General features: G+C 34.5%; 1 protein-coding gene and 3 pseudogenes across 1 annotated transcript; all 4 read right to left on the reverse strand.

Annotated features, from left to right (window-relative positions):
* Window positions 1-315: 315 nt before the first annotated feature.
* On the reverse strand, window positions 316-2,466 carry LOC107415505 (cytochrome P450 CYP749A22-like; annotated as a pseudogene).
* Window positions 2,467-3,681: 1,215 nt separating this feature from the next.
* LOC112488843 (cytochrome P450 CYP749A22-like) lies at window positions 3,682-6,252 on the reverse strand (annotated as a pseudogene).
* A 1,675-nt stretch (window positions 6,253-7,927) lies between these two features.
* On the reverse strand, window positions 7,928-10,065 carry LOC107428756 (cytochrome P450 CYP749A22; the record flags this gene model as incomplete). Its single annotated transcript, XM_048461981.2, has 5 exons — window positions 7,928-8,401; window positions 8,491-8,869; window positions 8,952-9,184; window positions 9,411-9,634; window positions 9,726-10,065. Coding segments are annotated over 5 exons (1,605 nt in total), but the record flags the coding sequence as incomplete, so codon positions are not given.
* Window positions 10,066-18,540: 8,475 nt separating this feature from the next.
* On the reverse strand, window positions 18,541-20,861 carry LOC125418448 (cytochrome P450 CYP749A22-like; annotated as a pseudogene).
* Window positions 20,862-21,517: the final 656 nt, after the last annotated feature.

The raw sequence follows: 21,517 nt of genomic DNA on the forward strand, positions 1-21,517 counted from the left end.
TGACTTTAGGAGGATGATTTGCATTTTGATTTTTCTAGATACTAAACACAAATGATAAACATTCAAATGTTGTTTGTGGTTACTCTTTCACCCCATTACTTATTTGTTACTTCCATTTCCTTATTGTCTATCCATGAAAAACAGAGTGAGGTTAATTCCAAGTTTCCTGTAACTATTGGATTGATGCTAATGCATCATCTGCATAAACATTTCCGAAAGCTACTCTGGTTTATACAAACGATTATTATACACTCTTATTCATCATCCTTATCATTGGTATACAGTTACAGATTTTGTAAAAACTCAGGTGGCTTAAAACAAATTTTATTGAGTTTTCAAATGCATCAATAGTTTTTACAGTGGCTGTAATATCACCTGTATTCCATGTCGTGGATTAAGTGTAGAAAACTGAAATGGCGAGTGTACATAGGCTGGAGAAAGGGTGAAGTTGTAGCGTTGAAGAATCATAGAAAAAGCGATCTTTGCTTGAGTTATAGCAAACTTGTTGCCCACGCAATGTCGGGGCCTCATTCCAAATGGAAAAAATGCTGCTGGGTTGTTTTCATTGGCTTCAGCAACCCTTCAGAGAATCTTTCTAGCTTGAACTGATGCACATCTTCTCCCCATATTTGTGGGTCGTGGTGAAGTGCTAAAGGTGATATAAACAGGTTTAGGTTAGCTGGAAGAATCAGCTTTCTTGGTCTAACCTCCCTTTCAACTTGTCTTATAATGCCAATAACAGGCGGATATAATCTCAGAGATTCATTGAAGACCATGCTCATCCGCAAGAAATGAAAAAATAAAAACAGAAAAAGGACTTCAAATGAATGAGTTTCTTGCTGTTTATCTAAGTTTGACTTACTGTTTTTACTTTTGCGATGTTATATGGATTTGGATTTTCATGGCCGAATAAATTTAGCAACTCCTTTCTAACTTCCTCTTTCCAATCTGAGTGGATTGCTAGAAGAAAGACAGTCCATCAAAGTAACGTGTTAGTAGTTTCTTGTCTAGCAAAATAAAATGTTCTTCACTCGTCAACCAAATTGTCCGCTGAAATTCTCTGGCTGCCATCAGCATCATGGTGAGCCTTTAAAAGTAATCCAAGAAAATCACTACCAAAGCTGTCTTTTTTGCCACTCATTACCCTCTCTTCTCTTTCCTTGATTATTTCTATAACGTAGTTGTGTATTTTTTTCATAACCATATCCGATTCAATCTCATCACCAATTTTAAAAAACTTGCTGCAAAATGGATGAATGACCAAATTGGCATGGGAAGAAGTTATCATTTACCATCTCTAAACTTAGTTAAAAGGAATATACCTGATCCCAGGGAACCTAAGCTTTAAAGTATTTTTCGATGTTAACAAGACCAACCTCATCAGCATCTCAAAAATGTCCTTTCCTTTCATGTAACTGCTTCCAAATGCTGTTCTATATATTACTTCTGAAGTCAGCAATGTGAATTCTTCATATAATTCCTCTATCCCTCCATATGATTTCCACCTTTGCAGCATCATCTTAACACTAGAGATCATTGCAGGAATCATACCCTGTCAAACAATCCCATCACACAATTACTGAAAACTCTCTCGTATCAATTATTTTTTCTTTTTTCTTTTTTTTTTTCTTTCCCCTTTTTTCTGAATTAGTAGTTCTTTGGTAGATTCAAATAATAACCACACCTAATTTATTTACTCTGTTTTCCTTCACAAATAAGAAATCACTGTACTCAAATAAAACTAACAGTAAATGGTGTATGATAAAACTTAGAGCTTACTTTCAAACTCTCTCCAAGAAAGCCATAATTTGCCAGTTTTCCGCAATCTCACCCCCTTGTCCACCTTTGGCGATCACAAGGCCATCTTCTAATAGCTTATTGATGATGCCTTCATTTTCAGTTTTTTGAAAAGCATCATCTTTATTATCAAGTATTTCCATAATCAATTCCTGTTCGGTTACAACCAGTTGAGCTTAAGCTCCATACAACTGAAGATAAACCTTTCCTGTCACAAACTGATAAAAACCATAACCAGTACTTTATAAAGATGTTCAGTAGCTTGTTACCATATCTGCTGAGCCAGAAATAGATATGAGGCTGAACTTCAGAGAATATGGCTTGTGATAAACCCGTAGGGGTAGCCATGGCTTGATTTCTCATCCTCAGTGCTTTCCATACATGAATCTGTCAAGAAGGGCCTCTATTTCCTTGTGAACCCACCAAATACGCGAGAAGGATTCTACCATAGTTTATGAAATATCTTGATCAGAGTTAACAGAAGACACAGAACTAGAAAGCTTCAAAAAATCACAATAGGGTTTCCAAACACACTCATCTTCTTGCTTTTACAGACAAAGATACCAGTTTCACCGTGTTTTTATCCTTAGGTTGAAAGATTATTCTGCCTGACTTTCTATACACTAATCGAACCTACCAAAATTGAGTTGGCAAATGTGAAGTCCACATGTAAGATATAGATACACCATTTTGGCTGTACTTTGTAGAGTAACAATAATGCTATGTAATTTGTTTGCCTAGTGTGGCCAAATGAGTTTCATTTATCTATATTTAATTGATTTTCCCACACTTTCATTTAATGAGGTCGATAACCAGTTGAGCTTCAGCTCCATAACACTGAATTTAATTCTTTCCTTTCACAGAAAGGGATAATAAGGAGTCAGAACTTATGTAAATATTCACGTAACCACATTATGTTCAAGATCATAATACTATATATGTTGATTCAAAAGTCAATGTGAGGTTGGACTTTAGAAAACATGACATGCAATGAGCCTGTTACCTCAAAACTTCCAAATTTGCTATTGTTGAAAGAGCTGTGGAATTTATGTATACCTGTTTTGGAGTGTTTGAACCTTCTTGATGATAACAAATGCATGACTTATTTTTTTAATAGATGATTGGTCCTGCAGTTGACAATATGTATTCAACAAGTCATAAATGAGCTATTTTTAATTGACTGCAATGATGGAGTACTAATAAATTCTTGAGAAGCAAGTATGAACTGAATAGTTTACTAGTAATAGTGATGCTTGCTGGATTTAAAACAAAATGGCGATAAAAATATCATTTAATTACCAAAAATAGTATTTGTGTCTATCCTTTTGATTCCATGTATAACTGTGAATCATTAGCTTTTTGATGTGATAGAAAGGCATTGATCTGCCTGCGCTCTAACAACATCTCCATCTGATTGAATTGTCATATCCAAGCATTACATTTTGCACCTTTTAGTCCCTCAAAACAGAAAGCAACTAAATAAAAGTAAAACAGATGTATAACTACTATTTGACTTTAGGAGGATTGTTTGTACTGGGCCAAAGGTTGCATCATCAAAGCTTTTATTTCCATTTAGTCTATCCATGAAAAAAAGAGTGAGGCTAAGATTGGACTTTTCAACCTGGGAGCATTTTTGGGATTATTTTTAGCCTAATATCCCCTTTTTTTCCTTTTTTTTTTTTTTGTTTTTTTGTTTTAACGTTGGTAAGATTGAAAAAAGCAAATAAAGTAGGTAATTTAGAGTTGTTCAACTGTTACTTATGTTAATCACTTAAAAGATCTGTAATAACCAATCTTTTTTCTGTGTTTGACCACCATTTGCCCAATAACTTCAGTCTTTCATGACATGTTGTGAATATATCAGAACGGAATTAAACGTAGCACTTCCGAAGAATAACACATTCTTTTGAAATCAAAACATGATGAGCATATCCAATTGTATCTTTTATGGACTAGAATGCTCAACTTATATATTGAAATTACAACCAAAGTTGCTAGTTGATGCAGTGATGTTAATCATCCTTATAAAGGGAATACATAGAGTTACACAGTATTTCTAAAGACTAAGGAGGCTCGAATCATATTACTGTGTTTATTAATGCACCAAGTGCATATGGAATTACTACAGTGGCCGTGTTATCAGTTGTATTCCATGTCGTGGACGAAGTGTAATATGCAGAACTGGCAAATGGATATAGGTTGGACAAAGGGTGAAGGGGTAGTGTTGAAGAACCATTGATAGAGCGATCTTGGCTTCCATCATAGCAAAGTTGTTGCCCACACAATTTCGAGGCCCCATTCCAAATGGTGAAAATGCAGCTGGGTTGTTTTTAGTAGCTTCAGCAACACCTTCTGACAATCTTTCTGGTTTGAACTGATTCACATCTTCTCCCCATATTTGTGGATCATGGTGAACAGATAAACGTGGGATATATACGTTAAGAATAGCAGGAAGAATCAGCTTTCCCAGTCTAACCTCCCTCCCAATGTTTCTTACAGAGGCGGTAAGAGGAGGATATAATCTTATAGATTCATTGAAGATCATGCCCATCTGTAAGAAACAAAAATTTTAAATTTTGAAGACATAATTTCAAACTACGAATGACTTTCTTGCTGCTGGTTATGAGACTTTGACTCACTATTTGTAGTTTTGCAATGCCTTCTGGATTTGGATTTTCATGACCAAACAAATTGAGCACCTCCTTTCTAACTTCCTCTTGCCAGTCTGGGTGGGTTGCCAGAAGCAAGACAGTCCATGCAAGTAAAGAGTTAGTAGTTTCTTGTCCAGCAAAATAAAACGTTTTACACTCATCAACCAAATCGTCCACTGAAATTCTCTGGCTGTCATTGGCATCATGATGAGCCTTCAAAAGTTAACCAAGGTAATCAGTTCCAAAGCTGCCTTCTTCGCCACTTGTTACATTCTGTTCTCTTTCCTTGATTATTTCAATAATGCAGTTGCGAATTCTTTTCTCAAGCATTTCCGATTCAATCTCATCGCAAGTCTTTAAAAACTTGCTGCAAAATGGATTCAATGACAAAATTGGCATTAGAAGAGGTTATCATTTTTCAACTCTAAATTTATCTAAAAGGAATTTACCTGAGGCCAGGGAACCTAACTTTGTGAAGATTTTCAGACGCTAAAAAGGTCAATTTCATCAGCATCTCAAAAATGTCCTTCCCTCTTAGATAGTTACTTCCAAATGTTGTTCTAGAAATTACTTCTGAAGTCAACAATCTGAATTCTTGAAATACCTCCACCTCTTTACCTTCATATGATTTCCACCTTTCCAGCATCATCTCAACACTAGAGATCATAGCAGGAAACATACCCTGTAAACAATCCCATCATGCAATAAGCGTCCATTATCAATTTTTTTTTTTTTTTCTGAACGGTATTACTAATTTCTTGGCATAATCAAATGACAACCACACCAAATTTACTCCTCTTTCTCAAACAATTACTTACCACATCCAAATAAAAGTTTACGTTAAATGGTATATTTGTAAAACTAAGAACTTACTTTCAAACTCTCTCCATGAAAGGCATAATTGGCTAGTTTCGGCAAATTCGCCCATTTCTCACCGTTAGTAGTCACAAGGCCATCTCCAAATATCTTCTTTAAAATGATTTGAATGTCAGTCGTTTGAAAGGCTCCATCTTTATTATTAAGTATTTCTTTGATCAATTCCTGCTCCGCTACAACCAGTTCAGCTTGAGCTCCAACCCATTGAAGATAAACCTTTCCTGTCACAAAAATGATAAAAACCATAGTCAGTATTTATAGCTTCACAAGTAAAATATCCATAAAAGGATGGATGTTCAGTAGCTTGTTACCATATCTGTTGAGCCAGAAGTCAATATGAGGCTGAACTTTAGAGCATATGGCATGTGATAAACCCAATGGGGAAGCCATGGCTTCAATTCTCATCCTCAATATTTCTTTGGTGCTTCCATGGATGAATCTGTAAGAAGGGCCTTTGATTCCTTGTAAACCCATCAAATATTGTATGCGATAAGGAATCGACCATTGTTTATGAAAAATCTTGATAAGAGTTAACAAAAAACAAAGGACTATAAAGTTTAAAAAATCATAACAGGATCTATCAATGAGTTTCCCCTTTTTCTTTTTTTTTTTTTTTTTTTTTTTTTTTTTTTTTTGGGTGCCCCTTCTCGATCCACTCGAACTTAGAGATGTGCTTTTAGTGAGAGCGTGCGATAAGGAATCCACCAGAGTCCTTATCCACCATAGTTTATGAAATATCTTGATAAAAATTAACAGAAAACAAAGAACTATAACGTTTAAAAAAAACCGTTTCAAAGCATCTCTATTTTTGCTGATGAAAACACGAATTCAAGTCAAAAAACATGTTATCCCTATTTGTGCTGATAAGAGCACGAATTCAAGTCAAAAAACATGTTGGATTTGAGTAGTGTATAAATTTGGTGATTTGATTCAAAAAGAAAAAAAAAAAAAAAATCTATCAATGAGTTTTTTTCTTTTGGTGGATTTCCATTTATTTGTACCGAGGCTCACTTTGATATGATGAATTTATATTATATTAATCTGTGTTGTAAGATTATTATGTAAGTTGCACAATAAATCTCTATAAATTGATGTATAATATTAATTATTTAAAAATTTTAACATTAAAAATTTTAAATATTTAAATGAAAATCTTATGATTTGAATTGATTTGTACTATACTAAATAAGAAAAGTGAACAAAATTGATTTTGCAATACTATTTTACCATTTATTAAAAAAATATATTATTCATTGCATAAATTATGTATTTCTTATTTTTTAGTAAAGTTATTATTATTATTATTATTATTAACATTATCTTAAAGTGTATAACATTTATTTATTTTTTTTACCAAATTATCATACATTTAACAGTTATCTAACATGTATATATATAATCTATGCATGATATAGACGTTTGTATACTTTTATTATATAGAGTTTAATATTAACAACGATTTTTTATATCCATATTACAATATGGCACAAACCGGTGCTTTAAAATTTTCTTATATATATATATATATATATATACTGGAAAGCTTTTTGGTTTTTTGATTTTTTCCTTATATATATGCATAATAAAAAGGAAAAAATCAAAAAACCAAAAAGCTTTCCAGTATATATATATATATATATGCATAATAAAAAAGAAAAAACAAAAAACAAAAAACCAAAAAGCTTTCGGTATAAATGCGTTTATTAGAGTTAAAAAATAATAATAATAATAATAATAATAACAATAATAATAACTTTTGCAAAATGAAATAGTTTTGGAAAAATAAATAAATAAAAAATGATGATGATGATGATGATGATGAAATAAGAAACATAAAAGGGCACCAACGGAGCTTATACACGCTAATCCCAACCGCCGGGTATTGACAAGGCGGTATATAATGCTGAAATTGGTGGGCCCAGTATTAACCAATGATCCTCGGATAACGTACTCATAGTAGCCAAACATTGTTTTGGGTTAAAAGAATACCATGCAGGATTTCTATAATTGGCACCAAACATGCACCAAGGAACTATAATGATAAGCGCACCTATCAATTTTTTTACGACAAATAAGTCATAAATGAAGACCCAATTTTTTTTATTTATTTATTTTTTTTTTTGAATGAATGCTTGAAGACCGTCTTGGTAAAATTACCAGACGGCAGCCCACCTGTGGTTCAGTCATCAGGGGGAAATATTATTAACGTCAACAACAGGAGGCTACGTAAAGGAGTGGACCATTTATTACTAGTTTACCGCAAACCGTGCTGGGTCATTTAAGACTTTAATCAAACATGTGGAGGGCAAGTGACTAAAGCAAAATTTCACCATTCGACTCAACTGAGTGACAAATTTCTGCAGTTTTTGACCTTTTTTTTCCTCCCTGAAACGTCGCAATTAGACCGTCTCCTAATATGTACTGGACATAAACTGTAGGACCACACCGTTTAAGATCCTATCCCCATCATATTAAGTATCACACTTTTTGACAATTCAGCTTGTGAAGCCATTGATGAATCTATAACATGGATTCATGGGTCTTCGTGTCAGAGTTCAATTGTTTCAAAAATATAACAAATAAAAAAATTAAAAACCTTAGAAGGCTCAAATCAAATTTTACTGAGTTTTCAAATGCATCAATGGTTTTTACAGTGGCTGTAATATCACTTGTATTCCATGTCGTGGATTAAGTGTAGAAAACTGAAATGGCGAGTGTACATAGGCTGGAGAAAGGGTGAAGGTGTAGCGTTGAAGAATCATAGAAAAAGCAATCTTTGCTTGAGTTATAGCAAACTTGTTGCCCACACAATGTCGAGGCCCCATTCCAAATGGGAAAAATGCTGCTGGGTTGTTTTTAGTGGCTTCAGCAACCCCTTCAGAGAATCTTTCTGGCTTGAACTGATGCACATCTTCTCCCCATATTTGTGGGTCATGATGAAGTGGTAAAGGTGATATAAACAGGTTAAGGTTAGCTGGAAGAATCAGGTTTCCTAGTCTAATCTCCCTTCCAACTTTTCTCATAATGCCAATAATAGGAGGATATAATCTCAGAGATTCATTGAAAACCATGCCCATCTGTAAGAAATAAAAGTTTTAAATTTTGAGGACATAATTTCAAACTATGAAATGACTTTCTTGCTGTTGTTTATGAGAGTTTGACTCACTGTTTTTAGTTTCGCAATGCCTTCTGGATTTGGATTTTCATGGCCAAACAAACTGAGCACCTCCTTTCTAACTTCCTCTTGCCAATCTGGGTGGATTGCTAGAAGAAAGACAGTCCATGCAAGTAAGGAGTTAGTAGTTTCTTGTCCTGCAACATAAAACGTTTTACACTCATCAACCAGATCGTCCACTGAAATTCTCTGGCTGTCATTGGCATCGTGATGAGCCTTCAAAAGTAATCCAAGGTAATCGGCCCCAAAGCTGCTGTCTTCACAACTAGTTACATTCTGTTCTCTTTCCTTGATTATTTCAATAATGCAGTTGCGAATTCTTTTCTCAAGCATTTCTGATTCAATCTCAGCGCCAGTCTTTAAAAACTTGCTGCAAAATGGATTCAATGACAAAATTGGCATTAGAAGAGGTTATCATTTTCCAACTCTAAATTTATCTAAAAGCAATTTACCTGAGGCCAGGGAACCTAACTTTGTGAAGATTTTCAGACGCTATAGAGGTCAATTTCGTCAGCATCTCAAAAATATCCTTCCCTTTCATGTAACTGCTTCCAAATGCTGTTCTAGAAATTACTTCTGAAGTCAACAATCTGAATTCTTGAAATACCTCCACCTCTTTACCTTCATATGATTTCCAACTTTCCAGCATCATCTCAACAGTAGAGATCATAGCAGGAAACATACCCTGTAAACAATCTCATCATGCAATAAGCATCCCTTGTCAATTCTTTTTTTTTTTTTTTTCATTCTTTTTATTTATTTATTTATTTAGTTTTTTGGAATGGTATTAGTAGTTTCTTGGTACATTCAAATGACAACCACACCAAATTTACTCCTCTTTCTCAAACAATTACTTACAATTTCCAAATAGAAGTAACATTAAATGGTATATTGTAAAACTAAGAACTTACTTTCAAACTCTCTCCATGAAAGGCACAATTGGCTAGTTTCCGCAAATCCGCCCATTTCTCACCGTTAGTACTCAGAAGGCCATCTCCAAATATCTTCTTTAAAAAGCTTTGAATGTCACTCTTTTGAAAGGCTCCATCTTTATTATTAAGTATTTCTTTGATCAATTCCTGATCCGCTACAACCAGTTCAGCTCGAGCTCCGATCCACTGAAGATAAACCTTTCCTGTCACAAAAATGATAAAAACCACAGAAAGTATATATTCGCTTCACAAGTAAAATATCCATAAAAGGATGGATGTTCAGTAGCTTGTTACCATATCTATTGAGCCAGAAGTCAATATGAGGCTGAACTTTGGAGAATATGGCATGTGATAAACCCAAAGGGGTAGCCATGGCTTCAATTCTCATCCTTGATATTTCTTTGGTGCTTCCATGGATGAATATGTAAGATGGGCCTTTGATTCCTTGTAAGCCCATCAAATATTGCATGCGATAAGGAATCCACCATAGTTTATGAAATATCTTGATAAGAATTAACAGAAGACAGAGGACTATAAAGCTTAAAAAAATCATAGCAGGATCTCCCAATGACCTCTTCTGTTTTTTTCTTTTTTTCGTTTTTGGCTTTCTTGCCCTTTTTGATCTACCCTTATGTCATAACTTAGAGATATGCTTTTAGGGGGACCATCCAAGGAATTTCTGTGCTGGATTTTTATATATTAGTACAGTGGATCAGTTTGATATGTTGTATTATGGTAATATTTATTATATTAGTCTGCATTAGTATTATTATACTGTGTTAGATGCAATTTGTAAACCTCTTTAAATTGATATATAATATTAATAATTTAAAAAATTGAACATTAAATATTTTAAAATATTTGAATGAATGTCTTATGATTTGAGTTAATTTTTACTATACTAAGTAAAAAGTAAGCAAATTTGATTTTGTATTACTATTTACCATTTATTTAAATAAATATATTATTCATATCATTAATTATGTATTTATTATTTTTTGGTAAAATTACTATTATTATTTTTATTATTATTATTCATAAATTATAAAAACATTATCTTAAAGTGTATAATATTAAATTTTTTTTTTTTACAAAATCATCATACACATGATAGTTATCTCATATGTGTGTGTGTGTGTATACATATATATATATATATATAACAAACAGAAAAAAAAAACAAAAAAAAAAACAAAAACAAAAACAAAAAGCTTTCCCAATATAAATGTGTTTAACATAAGATTGAAAAAACTAATTTTTGCAAAATAAAATAGCTTTCACACACACGCAGAGAGAGAGAGAGAGAGAGACACACACACACACACACACACACAAAATAATAAATAAAAGCAACCTGAAAAAAAAAAAAAAAAAAAAAAAAAAAAAAAAAAAAAAGAGATGACGATGATGACGAGGAAAGAAAGAAAAAAGGGCATCAAGGGCCTATAGACGCTCATACGACAATGTAGCATTATACAAGCTAATATGACAATGCCGCATATAACGCTGAGATTGGTAGATCCAGTATTACTATTAACCAATGTTCCTCGGTAACGTGCTTATACTGGTTAAACATTGTTCCGCATGCCACCAAGGAACTATGATGATAAGCGCACCCAACAAAACGGAGTTGGCAAATACATATTCGACAAATAAGTCACAAATAGGCTATTTGGCTGGCTGTATCTGTCAAGTAATTTACACCTTAAGTAATTTACACTTTTCTTGAAGAACTTTTTTTTTTTTTTTGGGGTTTATTTTCGTTTTTCCTTTTTTATTTTTTTTTTAAATGAATACTTGAAGACTCTCTTGGTAAAGTTACAAGACGGCAACTAGGAATGTTAATAGAACGGAATGAAGTCAATTTTTAAAATTTTATTTTTGTTTTCGTGAAAAATTTTATATTCCATTCCTATAATTTTTTCTGTTTCTTTATAGATGGGACGGAAATGGGGATTCCCCAATCGGGGACAGGATGGGGTGGTTTTTCTATTTTTTTTTTTTTTTTTACCATTCATATAATTTTTTTTGAAAATTTTATATAATTTTTTTTATGAATAAAATTTAAATAAAGTAATTAAAATACAACAAAAATATAATAAAATATATCGATATTAGCAGCCAAAATTGAGGGTTTAGTGTTGGAGCTTGTAAGAAAAGAAAAAAAATGATGTTTTACATAAATAAAACTATAAAAAAATTTAAAATATAAATATATATATATATATACTGGGCTGGGTTTGGGGCAGGGTGTTTATTCCTCGTCCCAGTCCGTTCCCAGTTCAGGTTTTAAATCTTTGTCTCGAACTTGAGCATAATTTCGATTTTTTGGGAAAAAACAGCTATGTTAAGGGCAGTGCACCACAGGGATCAGGTCATGTGGGGCAAATTGTCATTTCTAACAGCAGCCCACCTGTGGTTTAATCATCAATGGGAAACATTATCAATGTCAATAACAGGAGGCTAGGAAAGGAGTGAACCACTAACTAGACCTAACAATTTGTGTTCATGCGTCGTATTCATGTCAACACGTTTAATAATCATGTCAAAATTGCTTAATCCGAATACGACCCATTTGTTAATCGTGTCAGATACCTAAAATACTAATCCGACCTGTTTATAAACATGTCAACACGACATGATCCGTTAACATGATTACTTTAACGGGTCATGTTAATCTATTAAACTATTAACTTGAAATTGATCTGTTAACCCGAAAACTAACCTATTAACCCAAAAATTAACCTATTAACCTGAAAATTAATTTTTTTTTTGTTTTGTTAAAAATTTATTTTTTGTCTTTAAAAAATTAATAATAGAAAATTATTTTTATAAAGTTTTTAATTTATAATATTTTTTAGTTATTAAATATTATATTATGGATAAAATTATAATTTAAATGGGTTGTAATAGATATATAATCGTATCGGGTTGAAATTGATATGTTCAATAAATAGATCATAACGGGTCAATTTCGAATTAAACAAATCAACTCGAAAATGATACGATTAATAATCGTGTTAAACGGATTAATCTAATTATAATCCGAATTCATTTATAATAAACTCAAATTTATTTATTTCGTATCGTTTCCAAATCGTATCGACATGTCATGACCCAAATTACCATCTCTACCACTAACTACTAGTTTTCCGCAAGCTGTGGTGGGTCATTTAAGACTTTAATCAAACATGTAGAGGGCAAGAGACTAAAGCAAAATTTCACCTTACGACAACTGAGTGACCAGTTTCTGCAGTTTTTGACCTTTTTTCCGCCCAATGTCGCAATTAGGCCGTTGTCTCCTAATATGTTCTGTACATGAACTCGTAGGACCACACCATTTAAGATCCTTTATCACACTTTTTAACAATTTAGCTTGTGGAGCCATTGATGGATCTATAAAATGGATTCATGGTTCTTTTGTATCAGACTTAAATTGTTTTAAAAATATAACAAATAAAAGAAATTAAAAATTAAAAATTAAAAAAAATCAGACTTCAATTTCATGAATGAGCCGATTGGGACTTCCTCTATAGTCTCTTGTTTCAGATATTCCAACTTCCAATAAATTACCAACAAAATAATAATATTATTAATTTAATATTTATAATTATTTCCAATGACCAAGCAGCATTAATATGAGCATAATGTAGAATAGTTTGGTGGGCCCAGAAGAGGACAAAGAACTGAAAAAAAGACATTTATTCACAAACCTTTTTTTTTTTTTTGCTGCCCCGATGCCCTCCTCACCGTGACTCGAACCGGCGCGACTGTGGCACATGTAGTGGCTCTCAACCACGCGAGCTAACCAACTTCGTCCATTTAATCGCAAAACTTGTAAAAATAAAAATAATAACTAGACTTGTAGCACAATAAATAAATATATGATGGAAGCATAGTTATTGTTATCATTGTTATTTTTTTTAAATATTATTATTATTATTATTTTTGAATGTGGAAGCATAATTCCTGTACAGACAAGTAGGAGATATTTTTTTCACCGAAAACGTAGGAGATATTTATGATTTCCCACAGTACAAGTTACAGCCGCTTGGATTTGGGTATGGCCACCAAGTTACAGTTGCTACATCAAGTTAAGTGACCGTTGTGACTTGATTTCTTTGAGGAATATCTGAACAATTTTGAATTTCTATGGAACTTCCAAAGTTGCTTGCTGATCTTTGTCACCTTCATCTTCACTGTCATAATTTATTAGAATTTGCTGTCTATTGCCAATGTTATTCCATGACTAGAATTTTTCTTTATCAAACACCACACTATGATTTATATTAATTTTCTTGATAATAGGATTGTACAACTTGTAAGCTTTTGACTAATCACAAACACCAAGAAAAATACATTTTTTACCTTTTGCATCTAATTTTTTTCTTTTCTCGTCAGAAATATGAAAGTATACTATGCATTCAAAGATCTAACCGTTGATCTACCTCCTTTCCAAGCTTCCTCAAGGGTCAAAATATGAATACTCTATTTAACTGTTTTGGCTAGAAGCTCTTGGGAAGCTTACTTCTCCTCATAAAACTTCGTACCATATTTAGAATTGTATAATTTTTTCTCTCACACATCCCATTTTGTTGAGGTGTATACGCTACAATAAGCAGTCTTTTGATTCCATACTCTTCACAAAAATAATTAAATTCTTATGAATTAAATTCTCCAACATGATCTATGTGAAAGACTTTTATTGGTCTTCTAGTATATTTCTTAACAAATGCCTTGAAATGCTTAAAGGCAGCAAATAACTTCAGATTTTTCCTAGAAAAAAATAAATCCAACACTTCCAATTAAAATCATCAATGAACGTTATGAAATAACATTTACCTCCATTTGATGTTGGTTTTAAGGGGCTACAAAGATCAAAATGAAGTAGTTCCAACAACTTCTCAACTCTCCAAGATTGTTCTTTTGGAAAACTATCACGGTGTTGTTTGCTAATCTTCACAAACTTCTGTAAGAGAATTAAATTGTGGAAGACCATCAACCATCTTCTTCTGCTTTAAAGTCCTCAACCTACTAAAATTTAGGTGCCCATACTATAAGTGCCATAACCATGCTTTATCTTTTACACTTGTAGAGAAACTAGAATGTGTTGTCTTGTGAAGATACAATGGGAACATTCGATTTGCAGTCATTCTAACTTGGGCAATTAAACCCAAATTGTCATCTTGAATTCCACAAACACAATCCTTGATAAAGATCTCATATCCCTTTTCTTGAAGTTGTTCAACACTAAGCAAATTAGATTTCAAATCAGGAACATATAGAACATTTGGGATAGAAAGTGTAGAATTTCTCTTAGTTTGGACAGAAACTCTTCATTTACCCATAACAGATACTACAAAGTTATCACCAAACTTTACAATATTCCTAAAAGATTCATCCAAATTAGAAAACGCATATTTAACTCCACACATATGGTTGCTGCAAACAGTATCTAAATACCATAAATTCTCATTAGTTTCTTCTTGAATGTGAGACAACATAAGAAGAGAAATTCCTTCTTTCTTTTGCTACAAAATTAGATCTTTTACTACGTTCATTACAATCTTTGTTTAAATTAGTACGACATTCTAAACGATAATGTCCATACCTATGGCAACGGAAACATTCAATTTTTGATTTGTCTACATACTTGGGTTTAGGCCTAGTTGAATTTTTACCATCACGACCCTTTCCATTTCCTTGAGAGTCAGCTACTTTATTTTCTTCTGAGTTGTGATGCTTGTTGTCAGGACCCATCCAGAATTCCTCCCCGGAACCCTAGACAAGCCCTGATCCCAGGAAAACCCTACCGGACCCTCATATGAAAAATCCGGCAGAACCTCCCCTAAAGGATGGACTTACCACAATCACCTGCACTGAAAACACACTTCTATACTCGTCCCCTTATTCCTCCCGCAAACTACAATTTGATTTCACAATTTACAGCACTTCATAACAATAGCAACAGTCCAGTGCATAAATAAAACATAAGAGTCCCAATAGTATACAGAGCTTTATAAAGTGCTAATCAACAGAAATACAACAAGATGAAAGAAATAATACACTGAAATGAATGAGTACAAAGGTACTTCTCGAACACGATAGCAGCGGAAAATTGGTTCACTCCGGAAGAACGTCTACCACCACTTGCACCTAAGGGAACGGAACTTAAAAACGTGAGATGCTAATCATCTCAATGAGTAACCCTAACTACTGAACACTTTTAATGATAATAAAATAATAATAATAACAATTAAGGGAATTGATAAATACCAACAATAAGTAAATAATTAATAATAACTGTTGGAAATAATAATTTCCCTCAAAACTCTCACCAATCACTCCGTTTGAAATGTTCCCTTTTTAAAAAAATTTCACAAAACCAGATGTACATACTTCCCGAAAACCAAGGGATTAAACCATTTGATAAACAATAAATAAATAAATACATACCCCAATATAATTAAAATGTAATAAATTATAATAAATAATTTTTGAACACCTTTGGGGTTTTAAACTTTATTTGAAAACTACACTTGACGCATCACACCATATACAGGTGATGCCCTCCGATACCCAGCGTCCTGAGCACCGACTGGGGGGGGGGGATTAAAGAGAGAAACTTGCAAACGGCACGTCGGCGTCCCGACAGTACCGCTGCTGAAACCATCATCCCGGCCAAGGAAGGGGGCGGCTGAGGCCAATAACAAACTTGCCTGCCCACGGTCCAATGGCAACTCACGGGTGAAATAACAATACTTGCGCGCTGAACCACATATACATATACCAGAACACCAATACTGTATGAATGCGTCTAAAATAATTATTAAACCAACTGTACCATTTTCCAACATTTACCGTGGGAAATATACTAAAATTTCACAAAATACCATCCCACATATTTTATTTAACAAACGGCACGGAAACATCGATAACCAATAAATCACAATTTTTTCGAAGTACGGGGTTCAACAATAAAAATACCGCAGGCATAATTTATAAAATTTAAACAAATATTTTCATAAAATATTTAACCCAATTATGCCCGAAAATAATACTTAAAACCACGTACGATTATTACTGAAATATAATTTGCTCATGCATAATAAATAAATTAAATCACAATAAAACCATAATTAAATCGTACCACATGAGCATAATTTAAATACCAATTAAACATAATTAATTGCCCAAAATATTTTTTGAAGGTGGGTCACTCACCTTAAGCGCGTAAATCAACTAAGATCCTTCGCAGGACCAACTCCACTACTCGTACGCGTACCTAAAACAACCACAGTGTACCAACCAAATATATTAATATTTTATTCGGGTAATTCCCAAATGGGTACCCGGGGAGCGAACACCAAACGATATCTAAAGGTTGCGAGTTATATACCGAATCGAAGCTCGAGTGATGAGGATCACGGATTCGATCTTACTTTCCGGTGATCGAACCTGAGGTGGTCGGAATCTCGCCGGAAAGCTTTCGGGTTTCGACTCCGCAATTCTCCCAAACCATCGCGAATTGGCAGAAACGGATGCCAGATTCGGGTTCAGGAGGTCGAACACAGTGGACAGGGGCCAGCGGTGAGACTGGGTACTCGCCGAAACAGTAACTTCCGGCGAGCCGCCGCGGTCACCGGCAACCGTCGCCGGCGGCGGCACGTGCGGTGGCCGTTGGCTGGGATTTTCTGTAGATTTGTAGATCGAGGTGAGAGGAATCCAACGGGATCGGCGGTGAGGCAAACGGAGGCCGGACGGCGGAGAAATCGCGGTTTGAAGAATTTCAGCCCCTCGCCGGAAAAAGCTCCGATCCCGGCCCGTCGGTGGTCCGGTGGCAGTGAAATTTGGTGGGTAGGCCGGACTTGAGGAGGTGGTGAGGGCTGGCTGGCGCGTGTTGCCGGAAAATGGCCGAAAAGGGGTCAATCGGCGGTGGCCGGCGGTGGAGGGAAAAATCGCCGCCGATCTTCGCCGCCTCGATCCGGGCGCGTCTGGCGGCCAATGGCCGTGAAACTTTGGGGTTTTTCCCGAAACGGGGAGAGGCTTCTTGCTGACCAGCGCGTGTACAGTGAATCGGCCGGAAAATTTGAAAAACTCCGGTGGCCGATCGGACTCTCTCTCTCTTTCTCTCTCTTCCCCGAGATTTTTGTCAAATAAAAGTCATAGTGGTGACAATGTTCATCCACGTGGACCAATCAGGTGACGACACATGGTATTTCACTGTTCATCAACTCAAAAATATTAAAATATTACGGTATCCGGCAAACTTCACGCGTCCATAACTTTTTAACCGGATGTCCGTTTTAAGCGTGCCGCTAGTCGGTGAACTCGTATTGACGAGCACTTCACAATTATGCATGAGTCAAAGCTCATTTCCCCATAAATAAAAAGTCAACTCCGGCACCCCTTGGACAGTTTGGACCTCAACTTGTTTTGCTCATAACTTTCAAACCGTAGCTCCGTTTTCAACATGCTACTAGTCTACGAACTCGTCCCAACGTGTACTTCGTAACGGTACCTTAGTCAACCTAGAATTCCAACTGGAACAAAAAGTCAACTTTTGACCCATTCGGTCAACGGTCAACCTCGATCAACGTGTACGGATTCCGGTGCGATTTGGGACGGGGTGTTACACTTGTTTTTCCTTTTGAGCCACCTTTGTCATGCCGACTCCTTTTGTTTTTACCTATAACACTTGCTCCTCCTGATCTTGCTTGCTTAATTTTTGCTCATGAACCAGCAAAGAACTTTGTAATTCATCAATTTACAATGTATCAATATCTTTAGATTCCTCCATTCAACAAACGACAAAATTGAATTTTACCATCATTGATCCAATAATCTTTTCAACTATAGTGACATCCTCCAGCTTCTCTCCATGAATCTGCATTTTGTTTGCGATTGCCATCGTCCGTAAGAAATACTCTGTAACTGACTCTCTTGACTTCATTCATAAGTTCTCGAATTCAGCACGAGGGCTTGAAGTCGCACTCTTTTTGCCTTATAACCCCTAATCCCAAATCTGTTTGGAGGTGTCTTTGTTCAGAATTGTCTCTAAGATTGAACTATCAATATCTTGGAATAAATAATTCTTTGTCTTGAGATCTTACAACTTCTGTGCTTCCAACTCTGCTTCCTGTGCATCTATCCACACAATGCCAGCTACTGGTTCTGCAATCCCTTCACTAACAACATGCCACTACTCTTTAGACCTTAGGAAATTCTCCATTAACATGCTCCAATGACCATACTGACCATCAAAGTCAGGTATAGCAGGTTGCCCGAAGTTTTCAGTCGCCATGAATAAATTGTTGCTGCAATAAAGAAATTTAAGTAGAAAAGAAGATGCAATTCTCTCTTTCTCACTTCTCTCCCTTAACCATGCTCTGATACCATTGTTAAAAAAAAACTAAAGCAGATAATAAATTACACAAACTAAAAATTTATATAACATTGAAAGATACACTTTTATTCTAAGTGCAGTGCTTATATAGACATTACATCCAACAGACTCAACCAAAAATAAAAACAAGTACTACATAAAAATGGGACCACTATCCTGCAATAACAGAATTCCTAATGACTAGTTAAAGACTAGACATTTACTCAATAAAATTAAACACGTACTCATTAATAAACAAACTTCCAAGATATCAGGTCAACATAAATTTCCAACATTTCCCATATTTGTGGATCATGGTGAACTGCCAAACGTGTGATATATACATTTAGATTAGCAGGAAGAATCACCTTTCCCGGTCTAACCTCCTTTGCAACTTTTCTTACTAATTTAATAACAGGAGCATATAATCTCAGAGATTCGTTGAACACCATGCCCATATGTAAGAAATAAAAATTTTAAATTTTGAGGAAATAATTTCAAATTATGAATGATTTTCTTATTGTTGTTTATCTGAGTTTGACTCACTGTTTTTAGTTTTGCAATTCCTTCTGGATTTGGATTTTCATGGCCAAACAAATTGAGCACCTCTTTTCTAACTTCCTCTTGCCAATCTATGTGGATTGCTAGAAGAAAGACCGTCCATGCAAGTAAAGTGTTAGTAGTTTCTTGTCCGACAAAATAAAATGTTTTACACTCATCAACCAAATCATCCACAGAAATTTTGTGGCTGTTGTTGGCATCGTGATGAGCCTTCAAAAGTAATCCCAGAAAATCACCTCCAAAGCTGTCTTCTTCACCACTCGTTACCTTCTCTTCTCTTTCCTTGATCATTTCAATGATGCAGCTGCGAATTTTTTTCTCAAGCACTTTTTATTCAATCTAATAGTCATTTTTTAAAAATTTACTGCAAAATGAATACAATGATAAAATTGGCAATATAAGAGGTTGACATTTTCAAACTCTAGATTTATCTAAAAGGAGTTTACCTGAGGATAGGGAACCTAAGTTTGTAAGTATTTTTAGACGTTAACAGAGCTAATCTCCTAAGCATCTCAAAAATGTCCTTTCCTTTTTGGTAACTGCTTCCAAATGCTTTTCTAGAAATTACTTCTGAAATCAACAATCTGAATTCTTCATATACCTCCACCTCTTTGCCTTAGTATGATTTCCACCTTTCTAGCATCATCTCCACACTAGAGATCATTGCGAGGATCATACCCTGTAAACAATCCCATCATGCAATAAGCAACCCTTATCATAACTTTTTTTCTTATTATTTTTTGTCCCGACACTAGAGATCATTGCAAGGATCATACCCTGTAAACAATCCCATCATGCAAGAAGCAACACTTAACAATTTTTTTGTTATTATTATTATTTTTTCTGAACAGTATTAGTAGTTTCTTGGTATATTTAAATGGCAACCTCATCCAATTTACTCCTTTTTCATAAACAATTACTTACCAATTTCCAAATAAAAGTAATCTTAAGTAGTATAGAGTAAAACTAATTAAGAACTCACTTTCAAACTCCCTCCATGAAAGGCATAATTGGCTAGTTTCCTCATTTTCGCCCATTTTTCACCTTTAGTGGTCAGAAGGCCATCTCCTACTAGCTTCTTGACAAAGCCTTGTTTATCATTTTTTGGAAACGGTCCATCTTTATTATTAAGTATTTCTTTGATCAATTCTTGCTCCGTTACAACCAGTTGAGCTTGAGATCCGTAGCACTGAAGATACACCTTTCCTGTTGCGAAAATGATAAGAACCATAGTCAGCATTTTGTAGCTTCATAAGTAAAATACCCATAGTGGTAGCCATGGATTCATTTCTCATCCTCGATATATTTTCGATGCTTCCATGGATGAATCTGTAAGAAAGGCCTTTGATTCCTTGTGAACCCATCAAATACTGCACGCGATAAGGAATCCACCATAGTATATGCAATATCTTGATAAAAGTTAACAGAAGACAGAGAACTATAAATCTTGAAAAAATTATAACAGGGTCTCCCAATGAACTCATTTTTCTTGTTGTCTTGCCCTTGGATCCACCACCCAATTGTCAGAACTTAGAGATCTGCTTTTACTGAGGGTGTTCAAGGAACTTATATGCTGGATTAATTATTTAATATTAGTACAGCCCAAAGGAACTATTATTTATTAGCAAGCCAAGGATTATTATTTACGAGTCCAGCCAAGGAACTATCATTTTAATTGCACCTCCCAAAACGGAGTAAATATTTGACAAATAAGTCACAAATGAGTTATTTAGCTGTATTTGTTAAGTAGTTTATATTTTAGTTGAAGATCCTCTTTATAAAATCACCAAAAGGCAACCCACCAGTGGTTCAGCTGAAGATAATTCTTTCCCGTGCCAAAAGGTATTCAAATTACATCTAAATATTATGTTTTGTTGATCAAGACCATAATAAGCCTGTAGGATAGGCCATGCTCAATATTTTCGTTAGTGCTTCCATCGACGAATCTGCATAACGGGCCTTTAATTTTTTTTTTTTTTAATTTTATAAATATGGGCCTTTAATCCGTTGTGAATCCATCAAACACTTTAGTAGGAATTCACTATAGTTTATGAAATATCTTTTCTTTTTCCTTTTTTTTTTTGATAAATAGTTTATGAAATATCTAGTTAAAAGGTAACGCAAGAAATTAAGTGGAAAA

This window comes from Ziziphus jujuba, chromosome 12 (assembly GCF_031755915.1).
Source record: "Ziziphus jujuba cultivar Dongzao chromosome 12, ASM3175591v1".
NCBI lineage: Eukaryota > Viridiplantae > Streptophyta > Magnoliopsida > Rosales > Rhamnaceae > Ziziphus > Ziziphus jujuba.